Raw genomic sequence first — 26399 nt, 5'->3', positions numbered from 1 at the left:
TTTGTTCAAGTAGACTGCACTTTTGAAATGTCACGTATGTATGTAGTGACTCTACTACCGCGCCTGTTCGGAAGGCATCATATCGAGAAGAAGCTGGCAAGAATCGAAAAGAATCTGCAGTTGTTCTGATTCTTTTTCAATATCAGCTTGTTACAACATTGTTTTTCTCTATATTATTTACTGCATAAGTGGGAAAAGTCTGACCTCCTAGACACGTCTGGGAGTCTGACGGCCGATTGGCGCAGTGGGCAGCGACCCTGCTTTCTGAGCAAAGGCCGTGGGTTCGATTCCCACAACTGGAAGATGTTTGTGTGATGAACATGAATGTTTTTCAGTGTCTGGGTGTTTATCTGTATATTATAAGTATTTATGTGTATTATATTCATAATAACAGTTATAACAGCATATCTCAGTACCCATAACACAAGCTACGCTTACTTTGGGGCTAGATGGCGATGTGTGTATTGTCGTAGTATATTAATTTATTTATTTTTAAGTATTGCTTGGTGGACCATCTGCTTGGTCCGTCAATTATTAATATAAAAAAAAATGACAAAATTCCGTCGGTTGTAAGAAAAAACCCATCTCCAAATATAATAAGCAAATCCCTTCAAGTGAGACATGTTGTCCCTTGACAAAAGATATAATTAACGTGTCCACCTGCTAAAGAAAGGTTATATGGAACCGGATAAGTTTACCCCCGTTTATCATTACACTTATATTACTTGGATATTATTTCCACATGTGCGCCAGTGCTCTTGAGAGTTGATAAAGCTGTAGACAGAGAGGGGAGATAATTGTCTCCTGCCCATGCTAGCTGAGTAATAAGCGAACTTATGTGCGGAAAATGACCTAGTGAAGAAAAAAGGCTGGGCTAGAAGAAGAAGATTATTATTATTATTATATCCTTACTAAACAGCCGGTTGGGCAGCGACCCTGCTTTCTGCGTCCAAGGTTGGGATTCGATTCCCAGAACTAAATTTTTTTTGTGTTATAAACATGAATGTTTATCTGTATACTAAAAGTATTTATGTGTATTATATTCATAAAAATATTCATCAGCTATCTTAGTACCCATAAAACAAGCTATGATTACTTTGGGGCTAGATGGTAATGTGTGTATTGTCGTAAGTAGTTTGAATGAATGAATAAATATTTATTGAACACCACAAAAAGTACATTGAACAAAAAGAAAAGTATAACAAAACAACGTATACAATTCGGTGGCCTTATCGCTACATAGCGATTTCTTCCAGGCAACCAATGGCGAAGAAAAAACAGTAGTTTATTTATTCATTATTCTTATTAATATGATTACAGATGACGGATATACACTGTTCGCGTTCCACGGCAAACTTAACGAGGAGATGGAGGGGTTAGAAGCTGGCCAATGGTCGCGTGATATCACGAAGCCTAAAAACGGAAGATGGTTCTTCAGAGACCGCGATGCGAAATTGGCGATAGGCGATAAAATCTATTTCTGGACGTATGTGCTGCAAAATGGACTTGGATACCGACAGGATAATGGAGAATGGACTGTCACAGGTGCGTAACATCGTTTAATTTTCTACAGCTTTCATATTCAGCACCGCGATAAAACTTTTGGTTTTATAAAGTATCATATGTCCGTTTCTAAGCCAATCCTATTTCTATGCTATCGACAAGATTTGCTTATCCTTAGCTGTCTACAGGTCACAAAGGCTATTATTTTTAAATTACCGGGTAACTTACCACAGTGGTTTTTTGTTTAAAATTTTTTCTGTCCAGGATGCGAGATATGCACCTATGTCAAATTCCAACAAGATCAGGACAGTGTCGTTTGACTTACACTTTTAATATTAGTATAGATTTATGGCAATCCAATATAATCCTTCACAAAACACTTTCAAAGGAATCCCGTAAAAATGTTACTATATCCAGATAAAAAAAATTGGTTGATCTGCAGGATGCAATCTTATATATAAAAATTAAGCTTAATTTGCTACACTCCCCGAAAAGCAAGAGAATCTGTATGGTGTAATTTATAATTTCTTTAATCGACTTTATAATGAATAATTTGTCTTAACAACTATTTATTGTAAAGTCAACATCTCCTGAGGATGCTCTGGATTTGAAGTGAAACGTGCGTAGAGGGTAACATGCCGAAGGTCTATTTTGTGTGGACTATGAGGTTTGATGAAATTATAAATTACCATACAGATTCTCTTGCTTTTCGCGGAGTGTAGCAAATTAAGCTTAATTTTTATATATAAGATTGCATCCTGCAGATCAACCAATTTTTTTTTATCTGGATATAGTAACATTTTTACGGGATTCCGTTGAAAGTGTATGGTGAAGGATTATATTGGATTGCCATAAATCTATACTAATATTAAAAGTGTAAGTAAGTGTAACTAATAGGAAATAAGGCTTAACTTCACAGAATTCCGCAAAGTAACACCTGCTTCTATCCATTAGGATCATCATCACTTCAACCGATTGAAGTCCACTGCTGGACATAGGTCTTTTGTAGAGAGTTCCGAAATCCACGGTCCTGGGCCGCTTGTTTCCAGCGGCTCCCAGCGACTCGTTTGATGTCGTCTGTCCACCTTGTTGGGGGCCGACTAACACTGCGTTTACCTGTGCGGGGTCGCCATTCGCGGTGGTGGTCGCGGTTCTCCGAGCTATGTGCCCCGCCCATTTCCACTTCGGCTTAGCAACCCCACTAGGATGCAATCTGGCAATTTTTGTCAGTTAAACTAGAAATAGGCAACTCAACAAAGAAACAAACAAATTGGCCATTTTCACTTAATAATAATTTTAGTATCGAGTTATTAATATACCAATATTTACAGGCTATGTCGACGAAGCAGGCAGCCCGGTTGGCGCTGATGGCAACCCGATAGAAGCTGTGGTGGCACCTGAAGTACCCGGTGCTACCTCAAATGATCCAGCACCTGGTATTATTCCAAATGATCCTGCCCCTGGTATTATTCCAAATGCCCCAACACCTGGAATTATTCCAAATGCTCCAGCACCTGGAATTACCCCTCCAGTATCAGAACCCGAAGCTATTCCAACTCCCTCTACACCAATTCCTGAAGCTGCACAACCTGTGACACCAAATCAAGAAAGCAATAATTATCCATGTGAACTATCAGTGTCGAAATCATCAGCACCTGGGTTTGTCTGCAAGGGCCAGCTTTTGTTTGCGGACAACTTCAATGCAGGTATTAAAAAGGGAAAAATATGGACGCCAGAGACCAAGTTTCCTGGGCATCCGGTAAGTCTTATCTTGCCTAATATTCTTATTTCATCATCTATTCAAATTTTTTTTTCAATTTGAGAACTTGAAATAAAATCAAGAAAACAGAGAGATATTTAACTACAAACACCTGAACGTTTGCGTTTCACGAGTTCTTATTAATAATGATTGTTTTTTTAAGATATTAAAAATTTATTCATAAACAAATTAGCATGTTACAAATGTTTTTTTATATATATTTTATTTTGTAAATGAAACAAAATAAAATCTAAAACTTTTTTTTGTTATATTTTAGTTTAAATTTGTGATGAGAAGTTGGTGCAATGACGGACTTTCAGGCCTCTTTCTTCAAAGGTTATGTAATAACCCCGTGGTACACCACCTACGGGTTTTCAATGTCCAAGAAAAAATAAAGTAAAAGAATTCTTAGTCGAAATCTTATATTTAAAGTAAATAAACTGACAAAACGAATAATTCAAATAGGAGATTTTTCAGTTATAGGTATGGGGAGAAAGATTAATTTATGACGGTTTTTCAGGAATACCCATTCAATGTGTACCTCTATGGTAAAAACATACGAGTAAACGATGGAAAACTAGTCATCAAACCGATTACCCTGGAGTCTAAGTTCGGAGATGAATACGTCCACGAGTCTTTGGACCTAACTCCTAGGTATGTTACTTTCAAGTCACGTAGGGCCAAAGAAGGAAAAACAACAGAAAAATTGTACCAGGTAGGTGCCTACTGGGTACCTGTCTACCCGGTAAAAATTACAAAATCTTTCTTTACCTCAAAGGTCTTGATGAATTTTAAACATTTTTCTAAAAACGATTCTATTTCCATCTTGGGGAATCCCGTATTCCTCAACCAGACAACGAACAATGGTGAAAAATATTATAATACCGGGACCGAGTGATGTAATTTCACAAATCGTGGTTACTACACGATTGATGAATTCCTTAACGACAAGGCTGCTTGAAAGCAGGCCACTCCGCTCTCATCTCTCACAAAACAGAAAAATTCTAAAGATAGTTAAACTATAAAATGATTTTGAAAAGAGCAATCTGCTGAGTTTCTTGCCGGCTCTTCTCAATGGAATCTGCCTTCTGAACCGGTGGTAGAGTCATTACAAACAGGCTGACTTGAATACACTTGAAATATACTTGAAATAAATGAATTTTGAATTTTTTATTTTTTTGAAATTTTGAAACACGAAGGGCAATTATACGGATTTACATAAACTTCCGTAGTCAAATCAATCATATGTCAATATGTTACCAATTAAGATTATCGAACATATACATTGCTTCAAACGACTGATGATATCACCAATGGAGCATAAATATAATTAACTTTATAATAATCTTGTGTAAAAACAGAGAATGAATATATAATGTAAGGTAATGTTTAATTGACACGGTAATAGCCTGGTGTGTTTCTGACGTCAGATTCCGTTTAGAAAGGACAGAGTTCCATTTCCCACACAGCAATTACGGAGCAAATATATTGTCCAGATATTAAACAAATATCCAAGTATTGTATTGTCCACCAATCTGCACTGGGCCAGCGTTGTGGATTCCGGCCTTAACCCCTTCTCATTGTGAGAAGAGAACCGTTCCTAGTAATCGATCGGAAATGAGGTTATATGATGTAAATGATGAACTCTTGTAAGTAGAGTGCGTTTAACACATTTTAATATTACTTGCGTTACCGGTGAAGGAAAACTTAATGTGCTGAAGGGAATTTCACCAATCTGCCCTTGGCCCGGTGGACTAAGAGCGCTTCTCATCCTGAGAGTAGACAGGTTCCATGTACTAGGCCTAAAATGGCTTAATTGTGATGAAGCTAATGTAAGTGTTAAGGACTAAGACACCGTGAGGTATCTTTGCTGCGTCGCCAAAAGTCTCATACATGACTGAAATGTATCGAAAATGCACTCGTAATTATATCAAAATACCCACTAGCAAAATGTCTCAAATGGCTGTGAATCAAATATAATTGTCAAAATACTAAGCAATTTAATAAATATCTGTCATAAATCAAATTATTACTATCCAAAGTTTAATTATTTACCCATTTAATAAAAAATATTAAAAAATTACATTAATAAGAAATTTTAATTTTTTGTTTGATCCGCATATTGAGCGCATTACTCTCTAGAAATAAAAAAAAATATGTATGAAAAAAATAAAATTAAAAATTGAAACGAAAAGTTTAATAATATTACTATAACATAAATTAACTAGAGGGATATAGATAAATAGAGGTACAATTAATTAAACGTGAAAGTGACCTGCGATGCGAACTGGCAATCTATATCAACAATAAAAAAAAATCCAATCTCAAGCGTTGGTAATAATAGATTTAACAAAATCTCTTTCAGCTGTACAGGAACGATTGGTACGAGAGAGTGTTATCAAGAACCATCCGACAACGAGATTCTGCCGCCAATCATAACAGCCAAAATAACAACGAATAGAAGTTTTAGTTTCAAATATGGAAGGATCGAAATCGGTGCTCGCATGCCTTTAGGAAACTGGCTGGTTCCAGGTATGCGGTTACTTTAACTATTTATTTCATGTTACTTGTACTTATTAATTTACACATCTTTATTGCGAAAACCAGGCAATCAGACAAGAGATCATCGATGAAAAGGGGTTAAAGCCTGAGCCCATTACGCTAGCCTAAAGCGGATTGGTGGCCTCCACATACCTATGAGAACATTATGTAGAACTGTCAAGCATACATTCCTCATATTGTTTTCCTTCACCGTCGAAGCAAGTGATATTTATAATTAGTTAAAACGCACGCAAATTAGATTCTATATTCCGCGGAAAGCAGGATTTGTATGGTGTAATGTCTATTATTTTTCAATCCTTATACTCCACACTAAACAGATCTTCGGAATTGTACCCTCTATGCACGTTTCGCTCCGAAACCGGGCATCGAGGAGATTTTGACTTTACAATGAATAATTGTTAAGTGAAAAATTCGCCTGATGGGTCGCCTTCATACCTTTCTTACCCCTTCATTATCTATCTAAGAACTACCTCATTAGTACCTCTGAATACATTCAATAGAGGTGAAGTCGATAAATTTATTTGTTCGTTAAGTAATCCGAACCTCTTATTATTGTGATTAATAATTTCCAATTGTTCCCTCAAATCAAATCTCAACCCTTTATCGCAAGTATGTAATATTTTATATTTTCTTTTTAGAACACTATCACGACTAAGCCATTCTAAATTCTTCTATACTAATCAGTTTCTTGTTTTTTTTTTTTTTAAATTACACAACATTTTTGGTACAGAACTGCACCTGGAGCCGCGGGACAATATCTACGGAGACCAGAACTATGCTTCTGGTTTGTTAAAAGTCGCCTTTGTCAAGGGTAATGTGGAAGATTCCAAGAATTTGTACGGAGGACCTATTTTAAATGATGCTACACCATTTAGGTAAATTCTACGACCTTTAAACTTAATGATCGTTTAGAACCTTCTGACTACTGTTACTATTATCTACTAGAATTATGGTTTCCTTTAAGCAAGAGATATTTAGTTAACCAAAGGAAAAAAAAAGTTTTACTTGAAATGGAGTTTGAGGTCCCAGGATCGTTGCCCGACAGGGGCAATTTCGAAATTTAAACTTTCTGAATTTTCTCTGGTCTGGTCTGGTGGGAGGCTTCGGCCGTGGTTAGTTACCACCCTACCGACAAGGACGTGCCGCTAAGCGATTTAGCGTTCAGGCACGATGTTGCGTAGAAACCGTTTAGGAATATGGGTATATAACTGCCATACTCCCTAACTAGTTAGCCCGCTACCATCTTAGACTGCATCATCACTGACCAGGTGAGATTGCAGTCCAGGGCTAACTTGTAGCGGAATAAAAAAGGGGCTAATTTTGGAGAAACTTTTCCACTTTCTTACACTTTTATTTTGCGCGGTTTTCTCAGAGCTCCGTGAAAAAATTGCAGAGCTGCGTTCAATTTACATTTTGTTTATTTTTAAATTTCAGGACGCGATATATGAAAGAGAAAATTGGTTACGACCACTGGAATAAAGTTTTTCATAACTACACTTTAGTATGGAAACCAGGTAACTAACCAAAAACTAACATTTATTTATTAATAAAGGCCACACCCGCGTTTTTTGTCCGCGCTTACACGTTTATAAATCCCGTGGAAACTGTTGGTTTCATAGGGATAAAAAGTACTCTTTGTTGTATGCCGATGATGATGACACATTAAAATTACCTAGACGCAGTCGCGTGCATAGAAGGGTGATGTAAAGATGACGATATATGATACTACTAAGAAATATTTTCTATTGGATTCTTAATAATAAATTGTTTCATATTTATATTTCAGACGGAATATCTCTTTATGTTAATGGAGAAAATTACGGAGACATTAGCCCTGAAGAAAGTTTCGCCGCGGACGGCAAGAAGGATAATGTGGTAGCGGCTACTAGGTGGCTTCAAGGAACTGTCATGGCTCCTTTTGACCAAATGGTAATAGCCTACACACCGTTTTAATCGGTAAAGGAAATTTCTTTTTTAAGAAACAAATATCAGCTCTTACTACGAAACTTCATACTATGAGGTTTATTATAAGATGCAATATGCATCGTTACTCGCAGCTCTTAGTAATCGCTCAGTACCTATATATTTAAATCTGTGAGGTTTTAAATTTATAAAGCGATAACTTCCATTGCAAATAAATGGATGCACTATTAATGTCGGAGAAGCGGTCATAGCCCAGTGGGAAAAGTTTGGACTTCACTTTCGTGTGGCAGTTCGAATCCCAGCAAATCTAAATTTTCTAAGTTGTGTGGGAAAACAACGTGAGGATACCTGCATGCCTGAGAGTTCTCAAAAATGTGCTGAGTCCACCAATCCGTACTGGGCCAGCGAGCTGGACTACGTTCTCAACCCCTTCTCTTTGTGGGAGGAGACCTGTGTCCTGAAGTGGGCCGGTAATGGGTTCACATGATCACTATTAATTTACCGCTCTAGGCGAATGACAGAACGTCTTCAACTTCGTCAACGTCTTGGACGGCCGAGTGGCGTAATGGGCCGCGACCCTGCTTTCTGAGTTCAAGGTCGTGGTTGAACACAAATGGAAAATGTTTGTTTGATGAACATGAATGTTTTTCAGTGTCTGGGTGTTTATATGTATTTTCTAAGTATTTATGTATATATAATTCAGAAAAATATTCATCAGTCATCTTAGTACCCATTACAAAAGCTACGCTTACTTTGGGGCTAGATGGCGATGTGTGTATTGTCCTAGTATATTTATTAATTAGGCTTTTGTGTATTGTGTGTGTATCGGAGATTACATTAAACCCTCGGCCCATTTAAATACTAACACCAGATAATGATTGTTAGTTCTCTGCTCAAGCCCTGTTCGAGCAGCATTGCGGGTTTAAACCACAATAGGATGTATTAATGTATTAAATATTTTTTGAAGAAACGACTACTTTAGAGGCGTTGAGCACTTTTTTAGATACCAGAACCGCACGGTTTCCAACCTATATATGTAGTGTACGCTATGTATATATTGTGTACTGTGGGAGTGAAAAAAAAGCTTTAAACCAGCCTTATCGTCACCTCACCTCATATACATAGATTTAATTATTCTTCTAATGGCAATCCCCAAAGACAGCGCTGCATGTTTTCTTTATTAATAAGGGAATGCTAATTGGCTGCATTTTTTTGGTAAGACAGTCTTAAAGTATCAAATCTCTCTAAGTATCTGTATTCAGCCATAAAGTTTTAAGCTAAAAAAATTTAATTCCCAGTTCTACATATCCCTGGGTCTGTCAGTGGGAGGTGCCCACGAGTTCCCGGATAGCCCCAGCAAACCCTGGGTAAACAATGCCTCGGACGCGATGCAGAACTTCTGGGAAGCGAAGGAGCAGTGGCTACCGACTTGGTACGATGATATGAACGCATTGCAAATCGACTACGTGAGAGTATATGCTATTTAAAAGGTGACTTCCTTGATTTTATGTATCCCTGGTAGTTTTTCGTGCAAGTTTGTCCCTGGTATATGATTTCACTTTGAAGTTTTATTATGTTCCTATAACCGTCATCATCATGTAAACCAATGAGCGTCCACTGCTGGACATAGGTTTTTTTAGGGAGTTCCAAATGCCACGGTCTTTTGTTACTTGGGACCAGCGGCCCCAGCGAATCGCTTGATGACATCCGTCCAACTCGTCTACCAACGCTAAGTTTACCGGCGCGAGGTCGCCACTCCAGCACCTTGGGAACCCAACGTTCATCGGTTCAGAGCTATGTGCCTCGCCCATTGCCTCTTTGGTTTTGCGACTGTTTGAGCTGTCGGTAACTCTAATTCTTCTACATATCTCCCCATTCCTGATTTGATCACTTTGCGATACTCCAAGCATAGTTCTATTAATATCAGACGGCCGACTGGCGCAGTTGGCAGCGACCCTGCTTTCTGAGTCCAAGGCCGTGGGTTCGATTCCCACAACTGGAAAATGTTTGTGTGATGAGCATAAGTGTTTTTCAGTGTCTGGGTGTTTATATGTATTTTCTAAGTATTTATTTATATATAATTCCTAAAAATATTCATCAGTCATCTTAGTACCCATAACACAAGCTACGCTTACTTTGGGGCTAGGTGGCGATGTGTGTATTGTCTTAGTATATTTATTTATTTATTAAAAAAAAATGGTTGATACTAGCTTAAAATTGTATGTTTATTGGTTTCAGGTTTCAACCCAGACATAATTTTTTACCAAGTAATAAAGGTTTCATTTATATAAAAACCTGTTTTTATATTTGTAAAACCATCATTGTTATCGACTCATTAAGGCCTACTACAGGGCACGCGGGTTTCTTCGCAGGATGAAAAAGGTTTTGGCCGCAGTCCACCACGCTGGCTGAGCGGGGACTGTTAGACTTCACACGCGTCTAAAAACGCACATAACTCTGAAAAGATAGAGGTGCGTCCCGGGAGCGAACTTAGTCCCAACGAAAGGCAGGCCGATGCCGTAACCACTAGGCTATAGTCGGTTCATGAGTAGTTGTATGTACCGATTAGGGATATGAATGCCACACTCCCCAACAGGTTAGCCCGCTACCATCTTAGACTGCATCATCACCATCACTACCAATCGAGAGTCGAGGGCAGTCAATGGCAGTCAAACTAGTAGTGAAAAAAAAAATAATGTGTTTGAAAAGATAACGCTAAAAAAAATAGAATCTTTATTAAAACAGCTTTATAAAGCCACAACTTTAACGTAATCGACGATCAGGTTCGGCGTAGTCCAAGAAGGATACCAGGAATCTCGATTCTGCCAGAATTTCAAACTTGCTTTGGGGTCACTGTTGTTCCAAGGTTTGGTCCGACCATGCGGAGTAACGAAGGAGTCTGGAAACACAGACGTGCCCCCAGCAGCTACCCCTAACGTTAATTGCAGCTGGAAAATTTCAAAGGTTAACAAATTTTTAGTTTATGGTTTTTTGTGACAGATCTCGTCCGAGAAAGTATTACCGTCAAGCTTATTCTTTTACTAGCGGTCCCTCGCGACTTCGTCCGTGTCAAAGTCAACCTTCAAAGATGGACATATAATGTCGCGGACTTCTTTATAGAACTCTTAAAGCGGAACTACTTTGATTTTAACGCAGCTCACGCAGCGGAAGCTTACAAAACGAAAAAAAAAACCTAGATTTTGAAACATTCGTCATTGGTGCTATGCTCCTATTGGTCTTAGCGTGATATTAAATAGCTTGTAGCCTTCCTCAATAAATGGGCTATCCAACACTGAAATAACTTTTCAAATCGGACCAGTAGTTCCTGAGATCATCGCGTTCATGTAAACAAACTCTTCAGCTTTATATATTAGTATAAGATTAAATAAATAGAATAAATAAATATACTAAGACAATTCACACATCGCCACCTAGCCCAAAAGTAAGCGTAGTTTGTATTATGGGTACTGAGATGACTGATGAATATTTTTTTATGAATAATATACATAAATACTTAGAATATACGTATAAACACCCAGACACTGAAAAACATTCAAGCTCATATACACAAACATTATCCAGTAGTGGGAATCGAACCCACGGCCTTGGCCTCAGAAAGCAGGGTCGCTGCAAATTGCGCCAATCGGCCGGCAATTAAGCCGTCAAGATTATAAATATATTATTTGTCTGAGGGCGGGCGTTGATAGACACAGGGAGGTGCTTTGTGTGTTACTTTCATGCTCTGCGAATGTTGCTCTGTGTTTATAGGTTTATCACCTCAACAGATTGACGTTCACAGCTGGACATCGTTCTTTAGTCGGGATTTTCTTCCAAATTCTAGCACCCGGGCTGAACCATTGCAATAAGCTTAGTGAAGATACCACTTCCCCGGACGTGCTCTGTCACAAAAAGCTCAACTACAACTGATTAAAACGTATTGTATATACAACGTGTAAATAAAAACCGAAATATTAATAATAATAATAAAAATCCTTTATTGCCATACACTATTGTTAATACAAGATTAATAACTAAAAGAATCATCAATTAATATTAACAATATGGCAAATGGCCGCAAACTCAGCCTTATGCTGTACATTAGCAACAATGCTCAGCGCTGATTTTCAGTCTGCACCAGTATCAGACTGAGCAAACAACCGCGACGCCCGAGTAAATTAAAGAAAGAAATTTAAATTAAAAAAAAAAAAAAAAAAAACAAATAAACTGTAAAAGAGAGCCAATAAAACTAAAACTAACACAAACTTAAATTAAACAAGTAGGCAGTAGGGTATTAATTAACAGGCCTTAGAGGTACATTATGTACTGTCTCTGAGACTTATCTGTGAAACCGAAAAGTTTTTTTATAACACTTTTTGAGCAAACCACTACCGTAGTTTTTACTGAGAGAAATCAGAGACAGCCGTAAGATCACATGCAAAATTAAAATCAAGTGACTCCAGTCACTTTATAAGATACGTGTCGCGTAGCGTACGTATTATGCGCGTGACGGTCTTTTATCTTCAATAAGATTGTTATATGTAACACTTAGAATGTTTCGAATTTGTATGTACTTTGTATAGAAAATAAATATGCTTCTTTTTATTTAATATTTTTACAGGGTGATTCCTTATGTTATACTGCACCCATCAACAGTATTTCGTAATTCGGTTACATGTTGTTTTGATACATAATTTCCTCATCTTCATCACTATAACCGATTAAAGTTAACCGCTGGTCATAGGTCTTTTGTAGGGAGTTCTAAATCCACGGTCCTGGGCCGCTTGTTTCCAGCGGCTCCCAGCGACTCGTTTGATGTCGTATGTCCACCTCGTTGATGGCCGAAAATCGCGATTCCAGCACCTTGGAACCGTCGTCGTCGGTTTGTTCGATCGGTTCTCCGAGCTATGTTCCCGCCCATTACCACTTCAGCTTTGCGACTCGCTGAGCTATGTCAGACACAATTGCCTGCAGCTTCGTAACTCGCTGAGCTATGGCAATGACTCTGTGCCTCCTCACCTTGAACCTTTGATCACTTACAGCCAACTCCGCGCATAGGCTTTTCAACTTCACGCTGGTTTTTATTAGAGTTTCCTTATAAAATAATCACTAGCTGTGGCCTGAATTCCTAGACCGCGTTACATTTTTCACAACAAATTACATGGCAACCTTTTGTTTTCCTATGACAAAAAGTAGCCTATGTTATATCAAAAACAAACAAACGAACACACTTTCGCATTTATAATATTAGTAAGGAAAGATAAGGATTAAAGAAATAATGCTTACGTAATCATTGTGACTAGGGCGGAAGTCTGAGCTAACATCTTCGAAGCATCTATATGCCCACCCCTCATCAGTTAAATAGTATCGCAAATACGGATTCCAATTCATAGAAAACTCTATTACATCTGAAATAACATAATCGGATTAACCGGTCGGTCTAGCTGTCAAAAGGTAGTATTTGTTTACACTCGGGATTTGTCCCGGCGCCCGCAACCTAACACATTAGTATCAAAGTCCTAGGTAAGGTTTAAATAAAATAGGAGTACTCAGTATTGGACAGAATTAGGCTGTAATCAGGCGGTCGGGGGGGTACGCGCCAAATCTCATCTAATCTCACGTTGGAGAGAGGGGTCTTGGCTAAAATCACGGAATTTTTTTTCTGATTAAAAAATTTTTCCATTGTTAAATTACACTTAAAACTAAAACACAGCAATAATGATTATAAGTCTTAACTAGTCGTAAATAAAAGCACGAAGCATTTTTTTTTTTACAATAACAATCCAACGCGTTTTCGTGAGAAACACACATTTTCAAAAATTTCACGTGAGACAGTAAATTTCAAAAAAAACCTCACGTAATTTATGGACGCTCCCTAATGTGGGAATTGAACCCACAGCCACACAAAGACAGCATGGTCGCCGTCCAATGCGCCAATCGGCTGCCTTCAATCTTTATACTTTTATACTTCTTCAACCTTTATACTCAACACCAAACAGATTTTCCGCGTTACACGTTTCGCTCCGACACCGGAGATGTTGACTTATTTGCAATTGGGTGGGTTTGGATATATGCTTTTATAACATGATACCGAAGGTAATATTAGATCTACCTTTACCTAAGTTTAATAAATACATAACTATAACCTAAAATAAACTATTTAAAAACTAAATAAAATCTAAAACGTCCTCGAAACCACCGCAGCGAGGCACAGTTCCTAAGATGCTGGCAGCATTGCCCCTCTGGATGGCCAAACTTTGATGAACTTGGCTATATATAGGCGGCTAGCTGCTGTGGGAATGGCGCTGGTACTGCGGTATATGCAGTATAGGCAGCACTGGTACTTTTCTAGGTGGCTTTGCGATAGATTTGAAAAGTGGGTTGTGGGGGCCGCGTCCGCCATGTGCGAAGTTTTGCGCCCTTTTCGTCAGTCAATTTCTCCTGATGCTTTATATTTTAAGTTTCCCAAACTTTTATTGAACATATATATACAACTGACACTGGCTAATCTGTGTAAAGCCAGAAGACAAAAAAAAAGGGAGACTCTACTTTTCGCAGACCAATAAGTTATAACCCTAAGTTTAAACAATATATTAAAAAACATTTAACAAATCGTGGTTACTACACGATTGATGAATTCCTTAACGACAAGGCTGCTTGGAAGCAGGCCACTCCGCTCTCATCTCTCACAAAACAGAACAATTCTAAAGATTGTTAAACAATAAAATGATGTTGGAAAAGAGCAATCTGCTGAGTTTCTTGCCGGCTCTTCTCAGTGGAATCTGCCTTCCGAACCGGTGGTAGAGTCACTACAAACAGACTCACTTGACGTTTCAAAAGTGTTTATTAATTAGGCCTACTTGAAATAAATTAATTTTTAAATTTGAATTTGAATTGTTCATTGTAAAGTCAACATCTCCTGAGGATGGTTATGAACACTGTAAACTATGCAGTTCTTCTGATTTGGTCAGGGAATTCTTTTATTATTACCTGGTGTCCATCGTAGTGAGTACTCGTGAAAGTTGTAAGTCCCATGCCCATAACGCAGGGTCTCACTGATCGTATATTGCCGACCATCATAACACCTTTGTTCCATGTTGGGCATTCCTCTATGTTTCTACGATGTGGTAGGGTGAAAAATAATTATAAAACCAATCCACTTGTACTGCTACTGGTACTTGATAACCTGGGTTAAACTCACAGCCTGCTTCTTACGTACTTATAAACTTTTATAATTTTTTTTTTATCAGTGTTTTTACCTACACTTGGAGGAATTATCAAATTATATGCATTTTAAATTTAAAAAAATTGATAATTCCTCCAAGTGTAAATAAAACACTAATAAAAAAAATTATAATTATATAAAATGTGTCATCTCTTGTTAAAAACGTTTCTCATTGTAATATGGACCTTTGAAAAAGTAGATCGAAACTGCAACGTTTCCTACTAGATGACGCTACAATCGCTATAAGACTGATGTGAAAGGCATATACTAATTTTCGGCAGCGACGGTAGGAGAGCCGTAGCTTAATTGGTGAAAGCGCTCAGGCCGCGATTGCTCGAGAGTCGCAGGTTCAAACCCTGTCGGTTCCGAAAATTTTTAAATGCATTTTAAATTTATAAAACACTAATAAAAAAAATAAAATTATAAAAATATAAAAAAGCAAAGTGTCATCTCTTGTTTCAAACGTGCCTCATTGTATTATGGACCTTTGAAAAAGTAGATCGAAACTGCAACGTTTCTTACTAGATTTTTTTAGGTTTTTTTCAGATTTTTCTTTAAACTTGTTGTGTTCTCGTTTTGGGGAGGAATGGTGTTATTTGTATTGTGCATGTTATAGCGGTTGGCTCTCTGTATGGGTGAGTTCTTTTAAAGTATTATAAAAGTTTAAAATTTCAGCATGTCAACCAATCGACGTCCACTGCTGTACATAGGTCTTTTGTAGGGAGTTCCACAATACACGGTCCTGGGCCGCTTGCCTCCAGCGGCTCCCAGCGACTCGCCTGATGTCATCTGTTCACCTCGTTGGGGGCCGACCTACGCTGCGCTTACCGGTGCGGGGTCGCCATTCCAGCACCTTAAGACCCCAACGTCCATCGGTTCTCCGAGCTATGTGCCCTGCCCATGAGTGACTCTGAGCCTTCTTATGAGGCCCATAGTTAGCGACCATGTCTCAGTTCCGTAAGTTTAAAATTTGCAATACAATATTTTGATGAACTTGCCTATATATAGGCGGCTAGCTGCTGTGGGAATGGCGCTGGTACTGCGGTATATGCAGTATAGGCAGCACTGGTACTTTTCTAGGTGGCTTTGCGATAGATTTGAAAAGTGGGTTTTGGGGGCCGCGTCCGCCATGTGCGAAGTTTTGCGCCCTTTTCGTCAGTCAATTTCTCCTGATGCTTTATATTTTAAGTTTCCCAAACTTTTATTGAACATATATATACAACTGACACTGGCTAATCTGTGTAAAGCCAGAAGACAAAAAAAAAGGGAGACTCTACTTTTCGCAGACGATATTAAACAAAGTAATACGGCGTACCTTATTTGCAGTAATCTCTCGTTTACCGCCAGCCAATGCTATCTTAATTATGCTAGCTAACTCTTTTTGACCGTCGAATTTTTTGAACACTGGTTCTAGTAGAATTTCTGGAAAAATAAGTTTTAAGCATTTCAGAGTTAATAATTTTAGAGATTACTAGGATTTTACAAATCCCGTGGGAACCGGTTGTTTTCTTGGTATGAAAATTAGTTCGTCCGTCCTTTAAACCAATTCTGGTTAATCACTTCATATCATTTAGCAGTTGAAAGTAATTATTTTACCTCTAATATTCGTTACCACAAAATGGGAAAATGAGACAAAGTTTGTAAGCTTGAAACATTTCGCGTGTGTAAAGTGAGACGTGCGCGGGGCTTTTCCACTGTTTTTGGACACAATAAACAATAAATATAAATAAATATACTAAGACAATACACCCGTCGCCATCTAGCTCCAAAGTAAGCGTAGCTTGTGTTAAGGGTACTAAGATGACTGATGAATATTTTTATGAATAATACACATAAATAAACACCTAGGCACTGAAAATCATTTATGTTCACACATATATTTTCCAGTTGTGGGAATCGAACCCACAGCCTTGACTCAGAAAGCGGGGTCGCTGCCCACAGAGCCACTCGGCCGTTCTTTTTTTGTTTTCTTTATAAATAAATATACTGCAAAATACAATGCACTGCGTACAATAATGGCAGAATGAGGATTCTGTACGTTCTTAATTCTGTGGCTGAAAATCAAGAACATTGGTTATAGTAATAGGTAATTTTGAATGGGAACTGCCCATTCAGGTTACATTCAGTGAATTGCGTTTGATGAAAATGATAATAATTCATGAATACATTCGAAATATTTTTTTGTGTCTTGTCTACAATTGACTTATATTATAAATGCGGAAGTGTTGGTGTTTATTACTTAATCACGCAAAAACGGCTGAACGGATTCGGATGAAATTTTGCATGGATGTAGCCTTTGACGTGGAAAAGAACATAGGCTCTAACCCGATTCCTTAGGTAGTTCCCAAGAGAAAATTAAAAATGGTTTACAAGCTAAAGCCGCGGGCAGTTTTGTAATTTGGTATGCATGTCAACTATGCTATGGAATAGGACATATACTTTCTATACTGATCTCTCAAATAGTCCCCGCTGTAAGAATAATACGAATGAACGAGTCGAGGTGTCCACGCAGACGAAGTCGTTAAGTAATAAAAAACGTGTGTGTACTTATGGAAAACGCGTTGGAAGTTATACTTCTTTGGCGCAACAAGATACAATTTTTACTTTCGCCTTATTCTAACGTTTGTTGAAAAAACCAGACTAACAATAGAAAAAAGGTATTTAAGACATTGAAAGTTTTTATCCAGTTATCTTATTATCCTACAACCAAGTTTAACTCACATTCAAATTTGAGATTTTGGAATGAGCCCGCAGTTGACATCTGAAAGTGTAGGTAGACTGTCAAAACTTTTTTAGAAAATCGAACTTCAGGGTGTCGGTTTTTTGTGACGGTGTGCGCGCATCCTAAAAATTTACTTTCAACATTTTTCAATAACACGCCAAAAGAAGTATAACATCAGAAATTTTAATTAGGAGTTTGTATGTTTGTCTTTTATTTACGCTCTAAGTAAATAGCCAATGTACTTGATTTTTAGTATATAATGTCAGAACTTATATTAAGCCATACATTTAAATATTTTAGCCTCAGAATTTCTTAAATATAGTTCTATGGGTATGTAGCGGTCTCCACATTACAGAACTAGATGGCGCTACAAAAATCCTGCATCGCGTGTTCACGAAGAATGCCTATTTATACAACTTCCAAAAATTCATGTTCGGACCTTGGTCCCCGAGCACGATCACCCGCTCGGAGGAAGATCTTCCTATTGTTACGGTCGAGCGTATCACCATAGCTCCCGTACAGCAGTGGCGTGCACATGGTTTTTAACCAGGGTATGCATAAAGAAGGAAAATGGCATAAAATTGAAAAATCCTTCCCCTTTATGAGTAATACAAAATTTTTAGGGTATGCAGTGCTTTTGTGCTTGTACGAAGTGCACGCCACTGCCGTACAGGTACATACCACGATAATATTTTTTGGATTTGTCGATATTTAGATCTGACGGGACGGGACTGATTAAGAAATGTAATAATGCTATATTTAAGAAATGTTGATTAACCGCGAAAATCTTAGTTTAAAATCTTTATTTAGCCTCAGAACTTCAGCCAATTCAGTTAGGAGAGTTTTGTCAAACAGAATTTACGGCAATACGTACCTGGATAAAGCCAATCTCCGTCTGGTAATTTGGCTTTAATGTATACGGTCCCATAAGTGAAAGCAAAGTTAACGCTGGTCAAACGCCCGCTCACAATCGGCGGTAGAATATCCCATCCAAAAGCTACTTTTGAGCACTTTCTTCTTGTACAACTAGAAATTTAAAATAAACAATATTTTATTCAAAGCATCACACTAAGCTATAAAGCTATAGGGGGCTTGATGGCAGTGGCGTACATAGACGGTATGCAGTAATTATAAAATGAAGAAAATCTATCGAATTGTGGAATGCGCTTCGTATGGACATAAGGCAGTCAAAGTCACCGGCGATATTTAAAAAAGCCGTTAAGTTTTATTATTTGTCCAACTGAAGGCGATGTTTAATAGTATTTTTTTACTTTTATCGAAGTATTTATTATATGGTATATAGTTTATTATTAGTTTTTTTTTTTAATATTTATTATATACTAGATGTATTTGTGTATATTAGTTTATGTATTAGTATTTTTTATTCGTATGTATTTATTTTATATTTTGTACCACCTGCAGCTACTTCTCCTCTTTTTATTTCTAATTCTGAGGTTGCCTGGCAGAGATCGCTACTAAACGATAAGGCCTTTTGTATTCTACTTCTATTTTTATGTTTCTATTTTTATTGTATAATTCTTGATGTGGTGTACAAATAAAGAGTTATTAAAATCTCCAGTTTAAGATATCAATATTTAAGGATAGGCTTATGATAGCTCAGACGAGTGGGACAGCCGGCGGGAATTTGCCGCTCGCCAGCTTCTCTTGGGTTTGGCTAGCTACCCGTCACTACACAACCCTTCCCCTTATTGGTTTGAGGGGGGTTCAAGCCGTCCCGATGCCCTCCTCGTTACCGCGGAAGCCCCAACAATCGGTTGGGGTGGTTGGTAGACATCTGGGAGGTATACAACGGGTTCCCCAGGCGTCTAACAAAGCCAACAGAGGAACAAGCGTGGTGTTTTTTAGTTTCTTCTGCCCAAGGGTCGGAGGTAGCAAGAAAGCTTTTCGACCACGCCAAAAAAAAGGCTTATGTCAGCTCTTAAAATGCCTATGTTTTTCATAATCCGTACTTGAGATATAATGTATCTAAAAGCAATATTATTGTGATATTGTTGACGCTTTGTTAGTGAATTATAACTCTTATTCTTATTTGTATACTGACCCATCCGATAAATCAAGAGATCCAGTTAAAATCGAGCTATACTTCCTTATCAAATCCTCCTGAAGCTTTGGAACGATGTTCAAAATTCCATCCTCCACGTACACATTACGATCGGTGTCTAACTTTTGGTACGATAGAAATGGATGTTCCTAAAATTAAAATCAAATTTAGTATACAATTAATAAGCGATGATAGTGCCTAAAGTTGTTCTCATAAATTAATCCTACTATCCTCCTAATCCTACTATATATATATATATATTTTATTATATTTATCCTACTATATATATTATATATATATATATAAGGCCAGCGCTTGACGACAATCATGCCCGTTAGAAAGCAATGATGTGGTCTAGGTTGGAGCACGCTTGCCTAGAAAAAGCCTATTCACTCTAGTCTTGAAGGTACTCAAATTATACGTGGCAGGAAACGCAGTTACCGGGAGGGCGTTCCACATCTTAGCGGCACGTATCAGAAACGTGGATAAAAAACGTTTCGTGCGTGTTGATGGAATATCAACCACATAAGGATGCTACCGCTCACGGTGTCTCACTGTTCTGTGGTAGAACGGGGAAGATATACTAGCTGTCCCGGCGAACTTCGTACCGCGGATCGTTTTTTTTTTTGATGAATGTTATATTATTATTTTTTTTTTTTTGACAAAAAAACTCATTGCATGGAAATAACTTAATACATATATAATAACAATCTTACAACAAAGACTAAACATTGCCGAGAAAGTACAGTAAATATACAATATTAGAAAATTTTTAAAAGCATTGAGCAGAGCAGTAAGGCAAAGCAAGTGGTGGGAAAGAAAAGAAGAAAGTACATGATTAATTAAAAATAGCAAGAAAGAAAAGATATAGTTAATTATATTTTTATTTTAATACTTATTAGCCTATTCCGGACAAAGCGAAATCCAAAAAATTAAATATCATAAAAGTTGATCCAGCCGTTCTTGAGTTATAAATGGTGTAACTAACACAACTTTCTTTTATATATATAGATATAGAAATTTGGCATGCATGTAGCCTTTGGAAAAGAACATATGCTACCTTTTATCCCGAATCCTTAAGTAGTTCCCGTTCCCGAGGGAAAATTGAAAATTGTTTACGAGCTAAGCCGCGGGCAGACAGCTTTGAAATTTTGTATGTATGTCACCTACATGGAAAAGTAAATGTACTTTCTATACTGATCTCTCAAATAGTTCCCATATATTGAGAAATTTTAGAAAAATGAAATTATAACCGGTTAGGGTATTGGTTTAATAAAACTGCCGTACACTTAAAAGAACCAGCTACCATCTTAGGCTGCATCAGTTACCATTAGGTGAGATTGCAGTCGATGGCTACGTGGTGTGGGTGAAGGGCTACTTTGTGTGAGTGGAATAAAAAAGAACTCTAACCGGATGGTCAGTAGGTATATATTGCTCGATCTGCCACAAGTCTTCCCGGAGGGTGTCGAAATTGTCTTGGAAAATGACCTCGCCAGCACACACTGTTTTGCCACGGACTTTGGTTAACGTTGGTAGGCAATTCGGACCGGGCGTCAGAGGGTCGACTAGATCTAGAAGATGAATAATCAATAAGAACGGACTGTTCTGTAGTCACGCGTAACAAAATGCTTTATGTCCCCTCTATTTGATAAAAAATCAACCTTATTCCAATGAAATAGCGTTGTTATTAATAAAGTGAATAAGGACTACTTTGACGGCCGACTGGCGCAGTGGGCAGCGACCCTGCTTTCTGAGTCCAAGGCCATGGGTTCGATTCCCACAACTGGAAAATGTTTGTGTGATGAGCAATAAGTGTTTTTCAGTGTCTGGGTGTTTATATGTATTTTCTAAGTATTTATGTATATATAATTCATAAAAATATTCATCAGTCATCTTAGTACCCATAACACAAGCTACGCTTACTTTGGGGCTAGGTGTGTATTGTCGTAGTATATTTATTTATTTACTTTCAGTGCTTTTAGAGGCGCCCTCGGCTTCGCACGGGTGCAATGTAGATACCTACTGTGAGGCAATTTAGATTAATAATAGGTACAATATAATTGAGTATTATGTAAGTTTATAACAGCATAAATATATATCAAAAATTTATATTCTAATGTAATATGTACATTTACACCGGTATTTTTGTATTTATTTTGTAAATATAATATGTATCTATGTTCATGTAAGTTTATTTTATTTATTGTAACATACTTTATGCCCCATCCACTTTGCGCGAAGCCGATTAAAAATCGGCATCGCACGCGCAGGTTGCCTTTAAAAGATTACTTTTAGTGAAAAGGCTGCTTTTGCACCCTAGAACTATGTACTATTACTGTTTTCCCTCTGTTCTTCCTATTGTGCTGTGTTGCAATATAGTTTTTCTATTCTATTCTATTCTACAACTCCATAGTTCATTAATTTGAGATATAACTTAAGGTTTAGCCAGCGTTTGCTATCCTAGCACACAAAAATTTGTTTATTACGACAATACATAACAAATCGTTGAATTTATTTGCTTTTCTCTCCTTTAATACGTATGTTTAGTACCTACATATAAATATCATTCTTGAATATCTAGCTGAAAACTAAATTAGAATCCTTGGGATAGTTTAGAAGATCGAATCGTACAATCAGAGCGATCGACTTTGTTTTATTAGATGATAACGGCTGATGCTCATAGTTTTCCGTACTATTTTTATATTTATTTACTATTAAAAACTGACAATTAAAATATTTTATTATTATTAAAAATTATACATACCTGAAACATTTTGAATTAAGAGATTTATTAGACATGTTTTAAACTGTTGGACACAAAATAATTAATTATTAGATTTTAGTTATTTATGATATAAACAATAAATCTTCATTATATAAATATCATCTTATAAAATGAATAATTTTTCCATGCATATATTCAAAATAATCAAAACCTTCGGCAATCATAGGTAAGGTTTTGACAAACATCGCCATCTAGTGTTATGGGTACTTAAAATATACAGATAAACACCCAGACACTGAAAATCGGAATAGAATCCATTCCGTAGCAGTTTTTGTTGACCTCTCCCGTCCCGAAGGTCCCGGATTCATTCCCCAGCAGAGGCAATTTAGGAATTTATAATTTCTGGATTTTCTCGGGTCTGATCTGGTATTAACCTACCGGCAAAGACGTGCCGCTAAGCGCTAACCGCTACGATGTCGCGTAGGGCTAAACTATTACCACCTAACATGGTATGGGTCTAACCTTACCCCTAAAAGGTTATTCCGTTACCACCTTAGGGTGATTTTGTAGTGGAATAAAAAAAAAGTTGCATAAATAACTATTACTAACTTACATGACACTCGGAAGAATTTAAAATCAGGTTCAGCTCCGTCTAATGTAAGAGAGGCTCGTCCGTTTTTGCTAGCGCCTTTAGGATGCTGATCAGGTATAAAAATACCATATTTGATTACAGTTCCTACCGCCAAAGTCACAAAGTGATCTTCAAATAACCATTCACTGTGCGCTTTTCTGGTCGCAAAACCCCATAACAAACCAATATCAGACTCGGAATTTCTTGCTTTCTCCATATTCTCATAGAGTATTCCATTGAAAACAATGTTATTGGTTTGATCCGCATTCGCTTTAAACAAAAACTTTTGATAATCAAAACAACATATTTGGCAACTATTAGTCAAAATACCCGAGTGGTTATTTTGTAGTACTGTAAATGTACTGTACTATTTTATATTATCTGCAAACGTAATGTACTATTTCCTGTATATTATTCTAGACTATTGGGTAACTAAATAGTAAAGGCCGATTTGAGATGGAACTTGTATACCAGTCAGTACACAATTGACGATGGCGGCGATGTTTTAAAAACTAAAAACAATTATAACATTAAAAATGCAAGAAGGTTATATTATGTGTACAAGATGAAGGACATATAAGTGATCAAATGCAAGTGTTGCTTTATTTTATACTCTTCAGCACAGAATTGAGAAAATACAGAAACCGTATACACGACGAATATCGAAGTTTTATCAGTGTTTCTCAAACAGGCTAGTTACTTCATTCCATTTACCAGTTGACAATAACTATTTCACCTCTAATGTACTAAACGTTTACTTTATGGAACATTAGAAAAAGTTTGTGAAACGGGTGTGAAATGAGACGTGCTGGGCCGTTTTAACTGTTTTTGAACACAATGCACTGCATGAGGGTTCTGTATGTTTTTAATTCTTTGCTCTACATCTAACACTAGTCGTATATAAATTAAAAAGTTAAAAATACTTTGTTGAAAGTCGGGGTACACATTATTCTATTGAGTGGTGAAAAAAAATGTCCTAATTCGCCTTTTGTGATGGCGGCCATCTTGGATTTCAAATTTGCCAGAGTCATAGTATTTTACTAGTCAAGCCCTTTCATTTGCTAACTATATTCAAAGAGTTGTGAAAAAAATATGTAATCTGTCATTTTTTTGGTGGCGGCCATCTTGAAACGACTTTTATCAGACATAGCCACAAAATCCTCCCGACTTATTTACCTTTTAAACAAAAAAAATCAAAATAAAAATCAAACTCAGTTCATCCGTCCGGCAAATACGATGTCACAGACACACACACACACATACAGACGTCAAACTTATAAAACTGCGACGTTTTGGGTTTGGGGGTTAACAGACAATAATATATATCTATTTATTTATTTATTTATTTAATGGACAATCAACAGGTTCCAACAACAACTCTTATAAAACTAAACAAAAAATGAAAAAACATATAAATGTTATATTGTAGACCCATTTAAAGACTGCCACAAGTTGCGAATAAAAAACTATATTGTCAGTTAGAAGGAGAAAAAACGATTAAGAGAGACATGAGAGTAAAGCTGTAAGATCCATCAGGCTGTGACATATATTAGGTATGCTGCTTAAAAAAAAATATATATATATATATATATATACCTGATATATAAGCGCGGAATCCTTTAGGGTGCAAGGCTCTTAATGTTACTGTAACATTTGGGTATGTTTGATCAGAATTTTGACAGTTTATTAATCCCACCAGTACCAAACACAGTACATCACTCCAGGATATCATTTTTGCGATTGGATATTTCTCAGAATAAATGTATAATATTATCAACAGTTGTATAACTACGCTGACAAATAGTGGGGAATACCTAATGGCTCCTAAATCTGGAAGTTTTAAAATAAAACAAGGAAAATGGTTAAGGTAACTAAGAGCAAACCTCCGATCAATAATAAACTACATATGATGTCAGTCGTAGTGACCGAGAAAAAAAAATTACCTACTCACGAATGTATTATCGTTAACTAAAATATATGCTCAATAAAATTGACGAAATATACTCGTATAATTTTAAGTTTTACTAGTAAGTAGTTGAGATTTTTGTATTATGAAAATTAAGCTTAATTTGCTATACTCCGCGAACAGCAGGAGGATCTGTATGAAACAGATCGTCGGCAATGTTCCCTCTACGCACGTTTCGCTCCGAAACAGCATCCTCAGGAGATATTGACTTTACAATGAATAATTGTTAACATTATTTATTGTAAAGTCAATAATTAATTTAAATTATAAATTACACCATACAGATTCTCCTGCTGTGCGCGGAGTATAGCAAATTAAGCTTAATTTTCATAATATATTATGGATTTCCGCAAAGTAACGCCTGCTTCTATCCAATATTGAGATTTTTGTGACAGTTTTTATGACAGACGGGGAAGTAGGTACTACCGCCTTGATAATTTCTGCCGCTGAGCAGCATTTTGCAATGCTGTATTTTGGTCTGAAGGCCATGGTTGCCGATCTAACCATTGATTTAATCCGAATCTAAATATACATATACAATAAGCTCCTTAGAGTCGTCGCTCAGGCATCCCCTGACAGCGTATTTATTAAACATTGGCGAAAAGTGCACCAGATTCCAAACACGAAATGATATAAAATAGTTGGATTTTTATTTATTTTTAAAATCGGTCTTATATTTATTTTGTGTTTATTTTTAAAATCTGTCTTATATGTATATTTATTTTGTGTTAAATTTTGTATATGGGTCCCCGACCTGAAATAAAATGATTTTTTTTTCTTTTTTTATTTTATATTTTTTTTTAATTCTAAAAGTGCATGACTTTAATTTGCTAAAACATTGCTTTGCATCTGATTTTTGTAATACTACAATTTCACATGTTATTTTCAAACTAATTATTATGATCACAGATGTACTCTGCGGGTGTACAGTAAGTGCCGAGACTATGAAGGAGCCGACGCTGCCTTTCGGCATAAGCCAGTAGCCGCTTTGAAAGCGTGAAAACAAAATATTACTATTAGTTATAAAACAAAAACCAAACATATTTAGCGCCAGCTTTTATATATATAGTTCATTATTAATCTTAGAAAGGCATGAAGTTGTTGTATTACGAACGTCAGGAATATTATATTTGCCATTGACATCGGTGTGTCTTGCGTTTAGGCGATTTTTCTGAGATAACAACGCAATAATGACCTCCTACTGAAATATTTTATCTGTTGTTACAGTAATTATGAGTAGTAAGTACCTAATATTATAAATGCAAAAGTGTGTTTGTTTATTTGATTTTTTGCCCTTCCTTTACGCTCTAACTAAGCAATTAAT

The 26399-nt window shown here is 36.9% G+C and overlaps 2 protein-coding genes across 3 annotated transcripts in view; one reads left to right on the top strand and one right to left on the bottom strand.

Annotated features, from left to right (window-relative positions):
• Nucleotides 1–10054, top strand: part of LOC120630280 — a 36921-nt gene extending 26867 nt beyond the window's left edge. The window contains exons 11-19 of the mRNA XM_039899454.1: nt 1321–1545; nt 2835–3262; nt 3783–3916; nt 5628–5794; nt 6555–6699; nt 7259–7338; nt 7611–7753; nt 9046–9237; nt 9986–10054. Of these exons, the coding sequence (XP_039755388.1) occupies nt 1321–1545; nt 2835–3262; nt 3783–3916; nt 5628–5794; nt 6555–6699; nt 7259–7338; nt 7611–7753; nt 9046–9234 (1511 nt within the window). The 3' untranslated portion in view covers nt 9235–9237; nt 9986–10054. The remainder of the gene's footprint in view (nt 1–1320; nt 1546–2834; nt 3263–3782; nt 3917–5627; nt 5795–6554; nt 6700–7258; nt 7339–7610; nt 7754–9045; nt 9238–9985) is intronic.
• Nucleotides 10055–10465: 411 nt separating this feature from the next.
• LOC120630413 (beta-1,3-glucan-binding protein-like) lies at nt 10466–25144 on the bottom strand. Of its 2 annotated transcripts, none has more exons than XM_039899638.1 (9): nt 24706–25144; nt 23092–23379; nt 21164–21324; nt 19754–19902; nt 18566–18717; nt 16285–16391; nt 14735–14861; nt 13031–13152; nt 10466–10695 (listed from the first exon to the last, which is right to left on the bottom strand). In XM_039899638.1, exons 1-9 carry the CDS (start codon nt 24839–24841, stop codon nt 10495–10497), a joined length of 1443 nt encoding a protein of 480 aa, XP_039755572.1. In that variant the 5' UTR covers nt 24842–25144; the 3' UTR covers nt 10466–10494. The 2 variants fall into 2 exon arrangements, with proteins under 2 accessions (XP_039755572.1, XP_039755573.1); XM_039899639.1 differs by lacking the exon at nt 10466–10695 and adding an exon at nt 12557–12924.
• Nucleotides 25145–26399: the final 1255 nt, after the last annotated feature.

The sequence above is a fragment of the Pararge aegeria genome, chromosome 16 (assembly GCF_905163445.1).
Source record: "Pararge aegeria chromosome 16, ilParAegt1.1, whole genome shotgun sequence".
NCBI lineage: Eukaryota > Metazoa > Arthropoda > Insecta > Lepidoptera > Nymphalidae > Pararge > Pararge aegeria.
The sequence above is the reverse complement of the archived record's forward strand: the minus strand, read 5'-3'. Positions and strand labels throughout refer to the sequence as shown.

What these genes read in the sequence shown, in the direction of transcription:
- LOC120630413 (XM_039899638.1), bottom strand. Translation starts at nt 24,841, where the DNA reads ATGATATCCTGGAGTGATGTACTGTGTTTGGTACTGGTGGGATTAATA. An exon ending in CGGAGATTGGCTTTATCCAG is followed by an intron (nt 16,392 to 18,565) that starts GTACGTATTGCC and finishes TTATTTTTCCAG; the next exon opens with AAATTCTACTAGAACCAGTG. An exon ending in GCCCTAGTCACAATGATTAC is followed by an intron (nt 10,696 to 13,030) that starts GTAAGCATTATT and finishes GAAATTTTCCAG; the next exon opens with CTGCAATTAACGTTAGGGGT.